At 51.4% G+C, this 19227-nt stretch overlaps 1 protein-coding gene across 1 annotated transcript in view; it reads right to left on the reverse strand.

Annotated features, from left to right (window-relative positions):
• Positions 1-1880: 1880 nt before the first annotated feature.
• Positions 1881-19227, reverse strand: part of TGM2 (transglutaminase 2) — a 34090-nt gene continuing 16743 nt past the window's right edge. Inside the window, exons 6-13 of the mRNA XM_061127263.1 lie at positions 18591-18768; positions 16007-16142; positions 15251-15354; positions 13320-13562; positions 11229-11501; positions 5599-5759; positions 4463-4599; positions 1881-3782 (exon numbers count right to left, since the gene is read on the reverse strand). Coding sequence (XP_060983246.1) covers positions 3632-3782; positions 4463-4599; positions 5599-5759; positions 11229-11501; positions 13320-13562; positions 15251-15354; positions 16007-16142; positions 18591-18768 — 1383 coding nt within the window. The 3' untranslated portion in view covers positions 1881-3631. The remainder of the gene's footprint in view (positions 3783-4462; positions 4600-5598; positions 5760-11228; positions 11502-13319; positions 13563-15250; positions 15355-16006; positions 16143-18590; positions 18769-19227) is intronic.

Consider the following 19227-nt stretch of genomic DNA (forward strand, 5'->3'; position numbering starts at 1 on the left):
AGATGAATGACTGGGTCCCTGCACTCTGGGAAATAGTCTAGACCTGGCACCATCCACTTGAAACTGAGTCCCCCGAAAATGAGTTCCCCAGGTGAGTTTATGATTAATGTCTCTATTCAAAACTTTATTCCCCTTTTGTCCCACCCCTGTTCCCCTAGAGATTGAGGAGTGTCAAGGAAAAGGGGGACCATACCAAGCAGGACCTTGTGGGAATTTCCCAGGTACAAAAGTCCCTCTGTGTCCCCTGTTTCTTGTTAGTTAAAAAAAAAAAAAAAAGAAGGGTGTGAAGGGGAGGCTTTAGTATTCTAGACCTTCCTTAAGTTCAAGGAGCAGACTCAAGCAGTTAACAATGAAGACTATAAAATTACAGACTTCCTAAGTTCCTCCTGAAGGAATATAGATAACAATCCCCGCCCCGCCGCCCCGCCCAGGTGGAGGATGGAAGCTATGTGCTGACCACAAGCACGTACCCTAGACTAGTTGGAACCAGAAGGTTGAGATTCCTAAAACATCACCTGTTACCCACCCCCCCCCACCCCAACCAATCAGAAGGTCCACCAGCTAATAATGCATCCTATGACCCTCTACCCTTACACTGTCTTTAAAACCCTTCCCTGAGAGCCAACGGGGATTTCAGGTCCTTGGAGCATGAGCTGCCTGTTCTCCTTGCTTGAAAAGAAAAAGTGAAAGGGTTAGTTGCTCAGTCTTGTCTGACTCTTTGCCTGACTCTGTAGCCTGCCAGGCTCCTCTGTCCATGGGGATTCTCCAGGCAAGAATACTGGAGTGCGTTGCATTCCCTTCTCCAGGGGATCTTCTCAACCCAGGGATTGAACCCAGGTCTCCTGCATGGCAGGCAGATTCTTTACCAATGGAGCCATCAGGGAAGCTCAAAACACACTGTTGGCAGCGGCACCTTGCAAATAAAACCTTACTTTGCTGCAAACACCCGCTGTCAGCGTTTGGCTTTCTGTGCGGCAGGCACATGCGCCCTTGCTCGGTAACACAGTGTGGTAGCCAGTAGCCACCTGAGGCCATGGAACACTTGAAATGCAGCTAGTTCTAATTGAAATGGGCTGTCAATGTAAAATACATACTGCATTCCAAAGACTTTGTATGAAAAGAAGAATGTAAGATATCTCACTCATAATTTTTATGTTGATTATGTGTTGCACTAACAATGTTTATTATATGTTTATTAAACATGTATGTTTCAGACATATTAGGTTCAACAAAATGCATTACTAAAATATATTTTACCTGTTTCTTTTTTTAATAGGGCCACTAGAGAAATTTAAATTACATATATGGCTTGCATTTGTGGCTCACATTATATTTCTACTGAACAACACAGGTCTTAGGGGAACTGAGTTGAAACACATCAATTGACCAATTCAGCATATGTTAGGGTCTGTTTAAGAGATACTTGCTCCCCGCCCTTGAGGACTTCAGACAGGAAGTGGGGGGCAGGTATATCAACATGGAACTAAAAGTCACTGTGGTAAGTGTTTGAGTTAGTCCATGTTCCAGGGTTCTGAGAAGAAATCTGGGTAGGCTTCATAAAAGAGGTGACTTTAATGTGAAGCATTATAAAATGAATAGGAGTTCATAAGCTGGGTAAGGAAAAAAGAGGGGCACTCCAAGTTAAGAGGTTGAAAGTGCATGAGATGTTAAAAGACAAACAGGCACTTCATTCTGATCTGAACACAGCTGTTTGGAGATGGGATTGGAGAAAGAGCTAGACAGTTGTAGAGCTTTGAATGCTGGTTAAATTTAGATCTGAGGGAGGCACTGAAGCTAGGGAAAGACTCTTAGCATGAAGTGGCTTGTCCAGATGCTAAATGAGCTCACCCACTCACTCTCCTCAAAAGCATGACCAGACCTTGTTTGAATGTGAAAAATAAATTTTATTTCAGTGCTTGCTGTTTGTGGCTCAAAAGCACATCTACTGCTTGCTTGGAACCCAAAAGCGTTTATAAAACTATAGGGAAATAGAGCAATATTTATATAGAATGAATATATACTGGCTCATCTTGTGCTTCTTCTTGTGCAAAGCAGAACGTTCTAAGTGTATCAGCGTGACTTTCTCCAAGTCCCTCTCTGGGGCTTGGGGGCTCCCTGGAGGCTCTGACCCCACTCCAGACACAGAATTCTCTCTCACTTCCCTCCTCCAGGCTGAGGGAAGCCCAGTCACGTGGAGAGAGTAAGGAATAAAGTCAGAGACAGCAATTCAGGTGGGGTCCCCGAGCTTAGTCAGGGGGGCAGGGGCTGTGTTCCAGGACTCTGGCTCTTCAAAGAGGAGATGGCTAAGATGCCAGCCTTGTTGGTGGGTGATCAGCATAGGCAACTAAGGCTATTGTGAAGTCTAGGCATTGCAGTGGGTGGGCTCATGGTTATGACGGGGGTTTCTGGGGGGGTCTCTTTCCCCCTAGAAATGGGCTCCGAAGGCAGATGCCTGGGTACAGGTGGGGGACCCAGACACGACTGGGGACAGGAAGGTGGTCATGGTCATGGTCTCACACTTCAAAGCATCCTGGGTCTGTGACCCCAAGGCTCTGTGAAGCCCGGGAGGAGGACCCACTGTCATTGGTGCGGCTGGGTCATACAAGGCACCGGGAGTGCAGAGCTGGGAGGGCCTTGGAGATGAGCTAGTTCAACCACTCCCTGCGACCAAAGAGGAAACTGAGGCCCAGAGGAGGGGAAGGCAGTAGCTGGCCAGACCTGGGGCTCGAACCCAGGGCTCTAAGCCCTCCCCGCCTCCTCATCCTAATTAGGTTCCAAATGGCCTCTCGGACGCAGCCAGGTCAGGGCTGGAGTGGTGGATGGGGCACTGGACTCAGAGTCAGAAGGGCCAGGCTCCCTTCTTGTGCCTTGACATTAGGCAGCCTTGCAAATATCCAGGAGCCCAGAAGCAGGGCTGGCTGCCTCCCTTCTCCGAGCCCAGTCTCCTCACTGAGAAAACAGTCCCCGCTCTGCAGTTTCCCGTGACGATTGAATGGGCTGATGGCTGTGTGAACACCAGTGAGCCCAGGAAGTGCCAGGCACTTACTAGGTGCCTCATCATTGTGAGAGGGTGGGGGGAGTATTGGGTCAGGGCTGCTGGGATGTGAGGAGATTTGGGGTGTGGTCTTACTGGGACCCTCCCCATCTGCACCTGCTCAGGCTCTGCCAAGGGCCCCTGGGGTCTGGGCTCAACCTGGGGAAGGGGTTCAGGGTACTCTAGGGAGCTGAGTTCCTTGATCGGGTCACTGGGCACACTTTTTTTGCATGCTCCCCGGAAAGGGGCTCTGACGTCGATCAATCAGTATGGCGGGTGTGAGTGGCCTTTTAAGGGGCCTCTGGGCTGGGAAGGGAGGGGGAGACAGCCTACCCCCCAGGCCCAGTCGGCGAAGAGGAGGCCTCCCACAGTGCAGGCACAGAACATCCCTCATAGGTGAGGGGTGTGGGGAGCCAGGTTCAGGGGGACAAGGTGGGTGGGAAGTACATTCGATTCCAAAGGGCCCGGCAGGCAGCCCACCCCTGCCCTGAGGTCTGGGGCCCAAGGAGGGGCAAGTATTGCTCAGTAGCTTGGGATAAAGATTGGGGTCATGTTGGGGGCCCTCAGTGGCTGAGGTGGGGCTGGCACGGGGACCCCTTAGGAGGGGCCAACGATGACGTTCCTGAAGCCCTTCACGGCCTTCAGCCGGTCGCTATCGAAGTTCACCACCAGCTTGTGGCGGCCCGCGTAGAGGGGCAGCAGGTCCACCCTCACCTTGACTTCCTCCCCTGCCTCCACGGGGTCCGGGCTGGGAGAGAGAGAGAAAGAGGGTGAAGACAGGGGCCCTGGCCTGCTTGCCATGATGAGGCCAGGCCGGGATGACATGTGACTACTGAGATCTCAGCCCGGCACCTCCACGGAGGTACAGCTTAATAACGACAGGATAAAACAGGCCCCGCTCATCGCTCTCAGGGTCCTGGGCCATCCGCCCTCCTGTGTGTGTGTGTGTGAATGAGTGTGAGGGAGAGTGAATGGTGTGCCAGGGTGTAAGAGTGTGGATGCTCACATGACCACATGCATGAAAATGCCCTGAGCTGTACATATGTGATTTGTATTGTATACTGTATGCAAATGATATGACAAAAAAGTGAAAAACAAGTGTGTATGCTCATAAGCGTATGTGTATACAGACATTTATCTGTGAGGGTACACGGCACAGGCATGCGTGTACACCTGTGTGCGTGTGAGGACCTGTGTGTCCTGAGGCGGGGGTTTAGTGACTGAATGTGTACCTGTTCAGGTGTGTGAGCCGTGTGCACGGGATGCAGCTGAATGTGTGGGTGTTTAGATGTAGACCTGTGTGGGTGAGTGTGTGGGTGATGAGAGGAGGGGGTTACAGTCCAGGGCTCGGTGTCCAAGAGCACCTGTCCCCTCCACGAGCGTCCACCCTCTGCTCCCAGGCCCCAGGTGGGAGGGATGGGCACTTACATGTCCACGGTCTTCTGCTCCTGGATCAGGCCCGCCCCCTCCACAGTGAAGGCACAGCCCGACAGAGCCACGGTGAGCGGGTTCTGCAGAGACAACTCAGCCACCAGCTTGCGGTTCTGCTTGGGCTCTCCCAGGATCTGGAGGAGACACGGGGCGGATGTCAGGGGCAGCAGAGAGGGAGAGGGGCCCAGAGCCCCTCCAGGGCAGCCAGGGTCCCAAATGAGTCATCTCCATCTCTGCTGCAATTTGGCCCCACATCTGCGAAGCTCCGCTACTGTCATTCCTCGCCTCGCCCAGAAAACATGGACGATGACTCCTGCCCAGGCCTCCTCCTTCATGGAGCTGCGGAGAGGCTCCACGTGACCCACGGGATGTGTAAAGTGCCTCCTTCATTCTAAGGTCTGGGGTGGAAAAATCAGAGGCTTTGGAAGCAGGCTGATCTCTGTCCCTTCCTTGCTGTGTGACCTTGGCAAAGATACCACCCTCTCTGAGCTTTGGTTTCTTCATAGGAGAGAAATGCCTGACTGTAGGGATCTCACGAGCATTCACTGAGCTAACCTATGCAAGATTCTAGCAGACTGTCCGGCACACAGCACTCACTCCCCACCCCGCCACCCCCTGCTCTTTACCATTTATTTGTAACGGCAGCACTTGGGGACCTGGGGCTGAGACTGCTCCAAGTGAATCACTGTGATGACCATGATAATGCTGATGGTCAGTATTAATCAGCTTTTATTGCACCCTCATGACATGCTGGATATAGTCTATGTGTTTCCTGTAGACGCACAGCTAATCCTTATAACACCCATTTTACAGATGAATAAATAGACTCCAGAGTCTGAGCCCTTAACAACTCCACCCCTTCCTGCCCCACCAGGGCCCCAGGACCTCAGAATCTTGCCTTAGGAGTTTAGCTTTTAAGGGCCCACAATTCTGAGATCCCTAAATGTCATGATCCTACTACTCTGGGATGTGCGGATTCATTCCTAGAGGCTGTGGGTCCCAAATTCTGTTTCACGATGCTTTTCTTTGATGAAGCTAGGATTTGAGGAACCCTGGGGCATCACAGATCTTAAGTCTGCAGGGAGGGAGGTGCATGCAGGTGTGGGATCTGGACCTGGGGACCCAGCCCTTACCCGGATCTTGATTTCTGGATTCTCCAGGTAGATATCCCTCTCGGCCAGCAGGTAGCTGTTGGCAGCCGGCTCAATGAGGAGGCCCCGCACCTTGATAAGGTTCGACTCGGTCAGGCAGTCACAGTACTTTTCATAGAGGATTCGAAGGGGGATGCTCTTTTCTGCAGAAGGGGAGAGGGGAGAACACTCATGCCATCTGAATCGTGGCCCCCACCTCTCCCATGGCACCTCCACAAGGCACAGCTGGTGAATGACTGGGCAGGTCCCAGCACTTTCTCCCACCTGCCCTGGCTCCAGCACTCCCAGGAAGGAAGTGGGAGGAGTGGGCTGGGTTTTAATCGTGCCTCTGCCCTTTGCTACCTGGGGATGCTGGGTGAATCACCCCACCTCTCAGGATGTCCATTTCCCGCCACGAGGTCAGTGGAATTGTACCCATTTTACAGATGAAGAAACACTTCTGCCCATAAGTGTTCAGAAGGGGAGAGTTGGTCCTGTTAGGACCACTGACGGACTGTGTGAGCCTGGGGAGACGACCTCCCCTCTCTGTTTCTGCTCGGTTCCCTCTCTGTTCCCGGGAGAATCTGGATCCCATAGGGCAGAGCTAAGAGCAGAGATCAGTTCAGAACAAAAGTCACACAGCAATGGGGATGAGAATGAAGCTGGCAGGGCCAACCTCCCCACTGCAGAGAAGCAAAGAGTGGATCTTAGCCCCTGTTTCTCAGACAAGAACACGGAAGCCCTGGGGCACCAGGGTCAGCTTATGAGAGGCAGGCAGGAGCAGTGGGAAAAGGCTCAGGAACTGAACTGATAATCCACAGACCACAGAGAAAATCCAGTACACATATACAGTGGAATATTACTCAGCTATAAAAAAGGATGAAATAGTGTCATTTGCTGCAAGGTTATCATACCGAGTGAAGAAGGACAGAGAAAGACACATATCAAATGGTATCACTCACATGTGGAATCTAAAGAAACGATACAAAGGAACCTATTTACAAAACAGAGATTGAGTCACAGATGTAGAAAACAAATTCCTGGTTACCAGCGCGGAGAGGGGAGGAGGAGGGATAAATTGGAAGACTGGGATTGACATATACATACTATATTTAGACTAGATAATTAATAAGCCCCTACTGAATAGCACAGGGAACTGTCGTCAATACTCTGTGATGACCTGTCTGGGAAGGGAGCCTAGAAAACAGCGTACATGTGTGTATAACTGACTCACTTTGCCATATAGCAGAAACTAACACAACTTTGTAAATTAACTACACTGCAATTTTTTTAAAAAAGAGAGAGCGAATCCACAGGCTTACGCCAGACCCTGCTTGTTCACGTGGTCACAGAGAACCTTGGGAGAAATCCTTTCTGCCCCTTATGTGTGTGTCTTTGTGTGTGTGTGAGCTGCTTAGTTGTATCCAACTCTCTGTGACCCCATGGACTGTAGCCTGCCAGGCTCCTCTGTCCATGGGATTCTCCAGGCAAGAATACTGGGGTGGGTTGCCATTCCCTTCTCCAGGGGATCTTCCCAACCCAGGGATCAAACCCAGGTCTCCTGCATTGCAGACAGAGCCACCCCCATCAAACAAGAATGTCGCAAGGATGGTGCTGGGACTCTGTGGAGCCCAGTCAACCTCTCCTCATGTCCCAGTGCCATGATGGGGGAGGTTGCTTCCTCTTTTTCTGTCGTCTGCTGCCTCCCTCCCCCCAAGAGACTCGAGTTTCCCAAACTCCAGTCATTCATGTGATGTTTCACACGTCTGAGGAAATCCTCATTATTTGCTCACTATTTTTCTTTCAGTCTGCTTGCTTCATACTTTTCAACCTTTTCTGCTCAGGGAGTCTTGTTACCATTATTTGCCGCAAACCTGTCTAATTACCATAAATAGCAGGAAGCTGGTAAAAACAAACAGCAGCAAACAAAGTCAGGTTTATTCAATTTAGGCTCATATTCTTGTCTGCTGAGCGCTCTGAGTTCAGGATCTGGTTTACTGTTAATGAGGGAGATTAGCAAGGGTCAGGGGTGTCCAGGCCAGTGAGCACCCGCTGGGAGGTCATCTACAGGACCGTGAAGGCCTGAGCAGACGGCCACCTTCTCTTTGCGTGGGTCAAGGTCTAGGTCCTGGCCATGCACACTCAGTGTCCCCTATCCTGCTCTCTGGAAAATGAGTGCCCAACCCTCTCGTCACTCATTCCCCGGGTGGACCTTCCCCAACCTCGGCTCCGATGATGTAGAAGGGAAAAAAAACACAGCTTCTGCCAAAGAGGACAAAAAGGAGTGAAAAATTCCTGGGTCTGGACTTGGTGGAGTGGAGTGGAAACTCTGACCAGTTCCACAGAGAAGAAGGAAAACACGGTTCTCCAGGAGCCTGGAGGGGGTGGCCCCCGCTGTTAACTTTTCCAGGAGGCTGAGGTCAGGGTGGGGCTGGACCTTTGAGAATTGCCATCCACAGGCTAGAGGCCTTGGCCTGGCTTTGGGCCAGCGCTGGCCGAAAGAAAGAAAGAAACGTGTGTGGTTAGTGTCACTCATTCCTTAGATGGTCCCTTTGATCATCGCAGAGATTGTGCTGCCCCACCTGCAGGGGTGAGGGCCCCAGAGAGGGGGCGGAGTGCAGGAAGGGGGAGAACCGCTGAGCCAGGAGGCCAGAGTAAGGGCCGCTGGTTTCAGTTCAGCTGTCCTAGGCCTGGCTTCCTGTCCACTAGCACGTGGAAATCCCCTGGATCTTATCATTAAAGCATAACCAGCAACTCAGCCAAAGTTCAGGGTCTCAGAGGGTGGGAGAATCAGTCTCAGGGTGACCTTGGCCTTGGAGGCCTCAATAGAGCATCCTGGCCTAGCCCCGCCTTCCAGCTTGAGGGCAACGCCCCAGACTGCTGCCCTCCTCTGCCTTCTCCTAACAGACTGTGCCCCTCGGGGGTCTACGGAGCAGATGGGACCCCTCTGCTGTGAACACTTTCCCAGGAAGAGACACCAGCGGGCATGGTTGAAACAGAACAATGCTGTGAGGAGCCCAGATGTATCTGGAAGGCAAAGTGTGACTCAACAGCGGCCCGGGAGGAAGTTACTCTGGCATCCTTGGTTCAGGTTGGGCTTCACCTTATGAAACATATTCCAGGAAAGACACTTCCGCCCTTTCAAGCAGTTCTGAATATGAGGAAGAACTGACACAGCCTTCGCACAACGGGGCTGGCACTCTCTAGAGATGAACCAGGTCTCTCTTGCCTTCAGAGATGGCCCCCACTCTGTCTATGGAGGGGGTTTCCTCCCTGAATCAACCTTTCACTTATAAAAACAAAAGAAAAGATGAACCAGCCTTTCTACAAATAGGGAAGCTGAGGCCTGGAATAGAGAAGAGAAATACCCAGGAGCTCACAGTCTGCAGGCAGAATTGCAGGAACTAGGACCTGGGTGTGTCTCAACCACCCCACACACCTGGAAGGAGGAGTCCTGCCCCTGACTCGGGGCCCGGAGGCAGAGTGAAGACCCCGGTCCTCCGGACACCAGCGAGGTAGGCCACGACTCAGGGCGCTCTGAGCCCGGCCTGGAGAGCACTGGCAGAGCAGGTGTTCAGCAAAGATGCTTCTTGTCCCCCCACACCTGTCTGCACTTGCTCAGTGGGGTGTGAAGGGCCCCACCATGGCCGGGCACCATTTTACATCTTCCAGATCTTTCCGGAACTCACATCTCCTTCAGTCCTTACAGCCACCCACAAGGGGCATGTCAATGCTCCACCTGACAGGTGAGTGTGGTGTGAGGCCGAGACTGTACATCTAGAAGGTGGGGGAGGTTTTTCCCTGGCTGTGGAGTAATTAGGACTTTACACTCCCAATGCAGGGGGGCAGCAGTTCGATCCCCGGTCTGGGAACTAAAATCCCATGTGCTGCATGGTGTGACCAATAATTAATAATAATAATAATAATAATAATAGAAGGTGGCAGAGCCAGATTCAAGGCCAAGTCTGGCCTCTGCACATGCCTTTTAGCAGTGAAAGTGTTGGGGCCCTAGCCCTGGTACCAACTGACTCTGCCCCCAAGGCTTCCCCGCTGCTCCAGGACCCTGACAGAGTCTGCTCTGTCCTGGCGTGTAGTTCCAGGAGTGCCAGCCGTGGGCCTGAGATAAAGGCCCTAGAGCTGACTGATGTTCTACACAAACCACACTTCCTAGGTCCTCTCCCAAAGCCAAGACTCCCCTGCCCTCCTCATGCCAGCAGGCTCCAAACGCAGAAGCCAAGAAAGGACCACTGCGGGGGTTGGGGGAGGCGGGGGTGGGGGTGGGCGTGGGGGTGGGGGAGAGACCAGGCTCCACGCTGCATCACTAAGTGACCTCGTCAGGAACAACCCCACTCAGGGCCTCCGGCTTATTTTTAGGGAGATAACCAGGCGTGGTGACAAAGCAGGCAGTGAAAGGGATCAAGGGGACAATGACTGTGCAGGCGACCGACCAGGAAAAAAGAGCGACAGAGGCTCAGCCCAGGGGTGAGGGCTGGGTGAGCTGCGGACATCATTTCAGCCCTAAACATGGAAGAGGACCTAGTCTCAGGGAGGCCGGGCCAGGCCCTGGAGCATATGTTCATGCATAAATGTGGAGTCTAGAAAAAATGGCACAGATGAACCTATTTGCAGAGCAAGAATACAGACTCAGACATAGAGAATGGTGGGTAGACACAATTGGCAGAGGTGTGAATTGGAAATTTAAGATTGATATATACACACACTACCATGTGTAAAATAGATAGCTAACGGGAAGCTACTGCATCGCACTGGGAGCTCAGTTCGATGTTCTGTGATGACCCAGAGGGGTGGAATAGGGAGCAGGGGGTGGGAGGGAGGTCCTAGAGGGAGGAGATATATGTAAACATATGGTGATCCACTCTTCTGTACAGCAGAGAGTAAAGCAACTATACCCCCAGTTAAAAAAATAAAAACCTAAGAAGAGAAGATCAAGGCTTTTCCCATCACTGTTGTAGCAACACTGTCCAATATGGCAGCTTCCGGCCACATGTGGCTGTTTAAATTAAATGAAAACTTTAGTCCCACAGTTGTGAGTCACATTGCAAGCGTTCAATAGCCACGTGGAGCTAGTGGTCACCACACTAGACAGCGCAGATATAGAACATTCTCATATCTCTGACAGTTCTCTGGGCAGCACTAGTCTTGAATCTCTTCTCCCTGAGCCTGAGAACCTCCAGAGGAACAGAAGAGGTTCTCTAAAGGGCTCTGGGGAGAGACAGCTGCAGTGTGGGTTGCTAGAGATAGAGGGAAGGAATTTGCTGGAAGGGGCAGTAAGTAGAGAGTCTGGGAAAGCAATCAGGGGTCACATGAAGATGAGCTGAAACAAAACAGAATAGCTGCTGTGAGTACAGGTTCAAGTTTCTGTCCTGTCACTTCCGAGCCGTGTGCCCTTAGGAAAGCTACTTAACCTCTCTGCTGTCAGTCTTCTCAACTGGAAAACAGGCACCATAAAAGAATCCACCTCCTACTTTTGTTACAAGAAGGAGCTGGGTTGCTATTTATAAAGTGCCAAGGACAGGGCCAGACCCGCAGTGCGGTAGATTGTACATGCTCGATGCTCAGGGCACGATCCAGCCAGTGTGGTCAACAGCTGCTCCAGGAACACAGAACCTTACCAGAGTAGGGCTCCAGGGAAAGGCTGAGCAGATCCTTGGTGCCGCACTCAGGTCCCAGGATCCCATTGTAGCTGACAGTGCGGGCACAGAGCAGGAGGCGGCCAGCGTGCTCCTCGGGGGTGCTGTTGGTGATGTGGGCAAAGACGTCGAAGTCGGAGCCCCTGTTCATGCCCTCGCCCACACGGATCCGCATGGCCACCCCTGTCTCCTCTTTATCAACCAGTTTGTTCAGGTGGTTGGCCCTCTTGAAGGCTTCCCTCTCCTCTAGGGACCCTGTGGAGATAGGGTAGAGAGCTTTATCATAGCTGGACAGGGGATCAATGAGGAGGAGGCTGGGGGCAGAGCAAGCTGGCTTCTCAAAGTCTTGGTGACTCAGAGCACCCAGAAGGAGCCCCTTCTTTACATTACTGTGCCAGGAGGAGGAAAGAGTATTTTATTTACTTCCCACAAGCAAACTCCTAGACATCCCTCAAGACCCATCCCCAAATGACCCCTCCTCGAGGATGCCTTCTCTGACTACCTCCCTAGGATGAATGACTCACGATACCTTTTGGAGTTTCATAGCTGCTGATTGCCTGCCATGTTTGTTTTTTTGGGGGGGGGGGCCCACTAGGGTTTTTTTCTGTTCATATGCTTACACTCTCAAGTCTCTTGGGGACTAAGCCTGTGTTTCACTTAATCTTAAGTCATACCCAATGCCTACAACAGTGCTTCGTGCCTAGTGGGCACTAACACAATTCAAACTTTCTCACCTCCAAGCATTTGCACAGGGACCACTTTTACCTGAAATCCTTTCCATCACTTCTCCAACTGTTGAGTTCTCTAGCAGAACTGCCCCTTTCTTTATACCATTAGTTCTCCCCTCTGTGCCTTTTAATTTTTCCCAAGTGTTGTTGGGTATATATCTATTTTTTTCTATCACATCATCAGGTCTAGACATTTCAGAGGCCAGGGAAAGCATCTTTTCCTTCTGTTTTATCCTTTCCTGCAAGAGCGTGGCCACTTCATAGCCAAATCCCAGGCAGCCCTTCAAAAGTCAATGGGGGTCAGATGAGGGCTGCGGTTTCTTAGTCACTTCTGTAAACCCTACTGTACTTGGAACACAGTAGCTGCTTCAAAAATATCTGTCTATTGAATTGGCCACTGGATGTGCAAGATAAACCACATCCTTTTCCCACTCCTGATTTAATATTAGTAGCAAAAAGAAGCTTCATCCTTGTGTCTGACTGAGCCCATCTTATTATCTTTAAGCTTCTTTTGGTCCATTTCTCTTTAAACCTTTCCAATCTACCTTCATACCCACTTCCCCAGCTCTATGTGTAATACTGCAATGATAAACCCTACAGTTTCTCTTTCATGGAGCTTCTCTTACATGGCCTCTCTGGACTTCCAAGCCTCTTTGGCACAAATACACTGCAGTAAAAAGGCATGGAACTGCCCATCTATTGTAGCTCCCACGACTAATGAGCACTGTTAATAAGGGGCTTCCCAGGTGACACTAGTGGTGAAGAACCTGTCTGCCAACACAGGAAATGTAAGAGACATGGGCTCAATCCCTGGGTTGGGAAAATCCCCTAGAGGAGGGAATGACAACCCACTCCAGTATTCTTGTCTGGAGAATCCCATGGACAGAGAGGAGCCTGGAGGGCTACAGTCCATAGGGTCACAAAGAGTCAGACACGACTGAAGCGACTCCACACAGACGCACGCCCTATTAATAAACATGGACATCCTAATTTTTTGTTACAATGCATGCCTCTCCTGTATAACAGCCATCCCTTTCAGTTTTACTAAGTCAAACCAACCAAGAAAGTGAGGCTTAAAAACCAAATGGAATCCTTTTGTGGAATATAAAACTCTTTCCCTAAATGAGTAATCCTTGACCATTGCCTCCCCCCACACAAAGTGTGTGTGTCAAATTTGCACTTGTTTCTAAGGAATTTCTTGAAATAGACAGTAACCTACAGATCGCTGTCGTGTGCAGGCTGCCAGATAAAACACACACTCACACATTCACACAGGCACGCACGCCCACCGGGCTGGTAAAACCAGCCGCTTCTCTGCAGGGCAGTGATGAGCCCCAGCACCTACCCTCCGGGTACTTGTAGTTGTGGGTGATGTCCTCCCGCTCATCTCTGCCCACACTCTTCGTGCTGATCTTCAGCCCCACCACCAGGGAGTGGTTGATGGATTTGTGCAGAGACCCATCGGCCTGCCGGATCCAGTCCACCACGTCGGCGTTGACCTCAGCAAAGACAAAAGGAGCGTCGTATTTGGTGCTCAGGTCGCCCTCCTTGATGGCACGAACGGGAACCGGGCCACAGCAGTAAGTCCCTGGGTGGGGAGAGGAGGAGACAGAGATGGACCTGGGCTGAGGGGAGGATGGCACCTCCCAAACCTTCCACAGTCAAACCACATGTGGGTAAAAGCCACAAGATGATACAGCGCTTTGACCCAGGGAACTCCATTTCTGAGATGACGGCATCAGATAAGAACTCAGAACTCCCAGAGAGGAAGTTCCCCACGGTCTAGTGGTCAGAACTCTGCGATTTCACTGCTCGGACCTGGGTTCAATCCCTGGTCGGGAACTGAGATCTGGCAAATCTCACAATGCAGTCAAAAGAGAGAATTCCAGGGGACCCTGGAACTCAGCTTCTGGGATTCAAATCTCAGCACAGTCTCTTATTAGCTGTGTGACACTGGGAATTCATTTAACCTCTCTGAGTCCTGGCTTCACGTGATGACATTTGTACCTACAAATGAGGACTCACAAACTCTTATCCGCTATGTGTTTGATAAAGAGAAATGTATCCCAAGGCACTTTAGGAAATGAGGGAGCCAAGTGTAGGCAATACTTTACAAGGGCGTGTGTCTGTCTGGTTTCCTGCCCAGAGTGAATAGCAGTGAGTGCCTAATGCAGACTCAGGGAGAATGTGTTGACTGAATGAACAAGAGAGCTCCTTAACAAGACAGCCTGATGCTTATCTAGGTGTGGTTTACAACTGCCTCAAACTGGTCACAAATTGCAATGTTGAGGATCAGAGGCTCAGTAGCTATATTACAATGCATCTATCTGATGGAACATAATAACATTCAATTAAAATTCAAATCACGGAAAACAATCTGTTATAGAACTGCTAATGCTATATGGGGAAACGAGGGGGCCAGGAGAAAAGGTCATGTGCAGCCAGAGTTCTTAACCTGGGGCCCATGGATCCCCCCCGAGGCACAGCAAATAGAATTCAGGAGTTCATGAACTTGGACAGGAAAAAAAAAAATCACCTCATTATTTTCATTATACTTTGATAACACTTTTTTTTTAATTGTGCCAGCAGACCACAAACCACAGTCTTAGGTGCACTTGTGACCTGTCACTCCTAAGAACCACAGATATTTTCATATATCTTTATAGTTGTCACAGATAACTTAAAATAGAGATTATGTTTATCTCTATCAAGAAATTAGGGAAATTACTGATTCTATCAATAGATCATATTATGTAACACATATATTACTATATCACAAAAATGTTAAAAAAAATTTTGATAACCATGTTTCAGTGGAATTCAACCCTTTTTCCACTCCTGATTTAACATTAGTAGCAGAAAGAAGCTTCATCTTTATGAAGGTACTATATTCAATATAGGTGTTATATTGTGTGCATTTAAAATATTATTCTGAGGAAGGAGTCATTTGAAATTATTGGAAACTGTGTATAAATGTTAATGAAATTTCTTTGGGGGGAAGAGGACAAAGATGCTATTTGATTTTTTGTTTCTTTGTGCTTCTCCATATTTTCTGTTTTCCACAATGTGCATGAATCACTTTTCAAATTATAAAACAGGTGCTTCATAAAACACCAGTGAGGCTGCCCCAACAGTCAAAGTTCCTCTGGAGTCAGCCAGACCCAGGTTAGCATCCCAGCTCTCTCTGCCCTTCTCTGGGGAGTCCCTCAGGTGGGTGGGTCCCCTCCAGCTTCCGTTTCCTCATCTCAGTAATGGGGCCACTTCTGCCCAACCCACCTTCGCTCTTCTCCTGGGGCGTGGGGTCGAGGACCTGCCACCCCTCGTAGCCCGGCTGCAGGTCTGGCCTGGTCATCCAGGACTCCACCCAGCAGTGGAAGTTCCTGTCGGGGAAGCAAAGCAGAACATGGAGCAGGACTCATGCGCAGATGTCCGTGGTCACCTCCAACGTGCTCTTCACACTTGCCTTGTCCTAAGCTGAGCCCATCACATCCTCCCAACACTTTGCTCCTCCTCCTCCAGGGGTCCCAGCCAGGTATTCCTTCCTACACTGAGAGTCATCCTCAACCCCTCAACCCCTCTGCCCACCTCCTTTCCCCTCTCAGTGGCTCTGCAAGTCCAGCTGACTTGACCTCCTAATTTCTTGATTGACCCTTCTTTTCCAGCCCACAGGCTCTGCCTGGATTCAGGCCCCATCACCACCCACCTGGACCACACCCCACCCCCTTGCTTCTGATCTATCCCCACGGTCATCAGACCATTCCTCTCCAGTCTGAAGCCTTTGGACTCAAGCCCAGACCCCCAGCCTGCAGTGCAGACTCTGAGCAAGGCGTTCTCCTTTCATGTGTCCTGTGTTGATTTTCCTTTCTCTCAGCCTTGGCTCCTGCTGTTCCTGCCTCCCTGGGAGCCTCTCCAAGTCCTGTTTCCTTTTGTCCAAATACTCCTCAACTTTTAAACCTAATTCAGAGGTGACCTCATCTGAGACATCGCCCCATCTCCTCTTCAGGTGACCCTCCCTACTGGGCAACCCCTCACCAGATCATCTCGCTCTTATCACTCTGGATCTCCCCGAACTCGTTGCGGAAGTACTCGATGAGCAGGTTGCTGTTCTGGTCGTGGGCAGAGTTATAGTTGGTCACGACGCGGGTGGGGATGCCAAGGCACCGCAGCACTGGGCGGAAGACATGGTGGAGAGAGTTTAGGGGGTGGGCTGGGGCCCTAGAGACATCTGTTCTGCCTGGGCCTCCACATACCCATCTGTACCCCAGGGAGCACTGTACCCAGTCCAAGTGGTGAGGTTGTGCCATCCCCTTGCCCAGACAATGGTGCCCACTTCACTGATTGCCCATGTCCCCCTCTCTCCTCTGCACCTCACAGCTAACAAAAGAAGACTCTAAATGCAAACCTGACATTAACAGTCTGCTGCTAAACCCTCAATGGCTCTTCATGGCCCTCAAGGTCAAGGCCAAACCTCCACTGTGGGCCTTGCCCTGCGGGGTCTGACCCTTGATTACTTGCTGTACACTTTGTTCCAGCCACACTGGCCTCCAGCACTCCTCACTCCCACCTGCCCCAGGATGCTGGCGTATGCCCATCCTTCGGCCAGGAAGGCCACCCCGCTAGGTTTAGATTACCCCATCATCTGCATTCACAGCAAGACTAGGGATGCATCATCACTCTCAATATATGGGTATGTGAGGGATTCTTTAATTAGTCCTCTGAGGGCAGTGAGTGATCTGCCTTATGTTACAGTCCCAGAGCCCAGCAAGACCTGGCACAGACTAATTGGTCAAATGGGATGAAGGAGTGAAGTAGAAAGAGAAGGAGGAAGGGAAGGAGAAAAGGAGTGACAGATTCAGAGCGAGGCGTGAACAGTGGGGTAGGCAGATGAGGCAACAGAGGTCAGGACCCTTCCGTTCCAGCCCCAGCTGCTCCAGGCTGTGTGGCCTGGGGCCATTCCCTTCACCTCTCTGGGCCTTGTTTCGTCCTCTTTGGCTCAGAGTTCCAGTGCTCTGGGGCTCCACTGTGGACCAGAAGGGCCTGCACTGGGTCGAGGCACAGCGTTCAGAGAGGCTGAGTGACTGGGAAAGGGGCTGGTGTTGTAATGATAGGTGACACAGAGGCAGGAGGTCAAGTGGCACCTATAGACCACAGACTCCTGCTCGAATAGTGGTGCTGGGTGTTCCTGACAGAGGAGATTATGGGTGCTTTTTCCCTTTCGTTTTTTGATATACGTTTTATGTAAAATGTAAAAGTAACATATTCTCAGGGTAAGATAAAGAAAAAGAAGTGAAGCAGAAAGGCCTACTAAATACAATCCATAGGACTTTTGTTTTACTTTGAGTTTTGATGAGATTGGGTTTCTGAGATGGGGGAGAGGCAGGAATGTGAACTTTGCCCACTGCCTGCCATCAATCAGGGCATAAACTTCCCCCAAAGCCCCGGATTCAGGTCAGGAGATGTGAGAGCCCTAGAAGGAGGGAGGAAGGAACAGCTGTGACCTTCCACCTCTGGCTTGGTTCCTGTGCGCTTTGGCTTGGGTAGGGGCCAGACTCTCTGCTGCCCATGGGAGAGCTGGTGTTCCAATTCCAGGCCTTGCCCCATCACGACAAGCTTCAGAGTACAGACTCCAGGCTGGAGGAGGCTTGTCCCCGCTGACCCAGGAGCAAGGCTCCACTCCTGTCCCAAGGATGGGGTCCCAGGGGGGCCTCATCCTCACAATCTAAGACCAGGAGGCTGTGCCTGAAGCAGGCCCACCTGGTTCCATGCCTGGCAGTGCAGATCACCAGCTGTGTGACCTTGGCCAAGCCACGTCTCCTCTCTGAGCCTCCACTTCCTCCTCTAAGAGGAGCTAATAATAGCAGCTTGTCGGGATGTTGTAATGATTCAGAGAGGGATGGGTGTGAGCAGTCTGGCAGAACAGAAAAGTGTGTCACCGTGCCCGTCACTGCAAATATCCTTCCAATCACTGTTGGCCAACTAACAGACACAGGGAAAATGTCCCAGGATCCAGCTGAGGAATCCCAGATGCCCCTGGAAATCCCGAAACCCCACCTAACCTGACTGACTGTGTGCTAAGTGACCTCTCCCTGGGTATAAGAGCTCCCTGTGACTTAGGTCAGTTACCACTGTCTCCATTTTACAGGTGAGGAAACTGAGGCCTGGAGACACCAATTCTCTTGCCTGGGGATTAGAGGCAGAGCTGGGATTCAAACCAGGCAGTCCAATTCCAGTCTCTGGGCTGATCCACTACTCAGCACCCTGCAGAAACCCCACAGCTGGGACTTCCCTGGTGGTCCAGTGGCTAAGACTCTGAGCTCCTGAAGCAGGGGGCCGGGCTTTGAACCCTGGTCAGGGAACTAGACCCCACATAAAGAACTCAAGTGTCATAACTAAAGATCCTGCATGTTGCAACTAAGACCTGGGGATAGCCAAATAAATATAAATATTAAAAAAAAGAAGAAACCCCACAACCGCAGGGGTCAGACGTCCCGTTATTTGACCAAGCCTTCCCAGGCTCTGTTACACATCAGGCCTGGTAGAAGGCCACAGGGACCCTGACTCAGCTCATGGAAGCCAAGGGCGGTTCCAGGCCCCGCCACGTCTGCCTGCTGCTCACCGGTGCAGGCCACGGCTGCGAACACCCAGCACTGGCCGTACTTGACGCGCTGGCAACCATCCTTCTTCCAACGCCGCAGGATGTCCACGCTGCCGATCCAGAACATGGGGCTGATGCCGTCCCCGTAGTTGTTGTCCCAGCGCCCCAGCAGCACGCCCTGGTCATCGTTGCAGTTGACCTGCGACCCGCGGGGGTGTCAGAGGGACCAAGTCTGGGGTTAGTGATGGCTGCACTAGGGTGGGCATGAACGCAGCACGTGGTGACAGGCAGGGGAGGGACGTTCCAGGCTGAAGGAGCAGCAGGTGCAAAGATCCCAAGGTATGACTGATGGGGAGGTTGGAGATAGGAGCTGGGGTGGGAGAGGAGGTGGAGAAGGGTAAGGGTCATGAGGATGATGCTGGAGATGTGAATGCATGCAGGGGCTGGCAGGCGGCATGATCTGAGTTTTACAGAGGCCCGTTCTGGCCCTGCCCAGATGGTGTCATTGCCCCCAGACTCTCAGCATCCTGCTCTCCTGGCCCTGATCCAAGTAGGGTCTGGCCCCGCCCCCTCTGCAGCCCACCTGCAACCCTCCCCCCCACCCTCCACCCCCGCCCCTTTGCTCTCCACTCTGGTCACACTAGCCTCCTTTCTGCTC

This window comes from Dama dama, chromosome 23 (assembly GCF_033118175.1).
Source record: "Dama dama isolate Ldn47 chromosome 23, ASM3311817v1, whole genome shotgun sequence".
Classification (NCBI taxonomy): domain Eukaryota; kingdom Metazoa; phylum Chordata; class Mammalia; order Artiodactyla; family Cervidae; genus Dama; species Dama dama.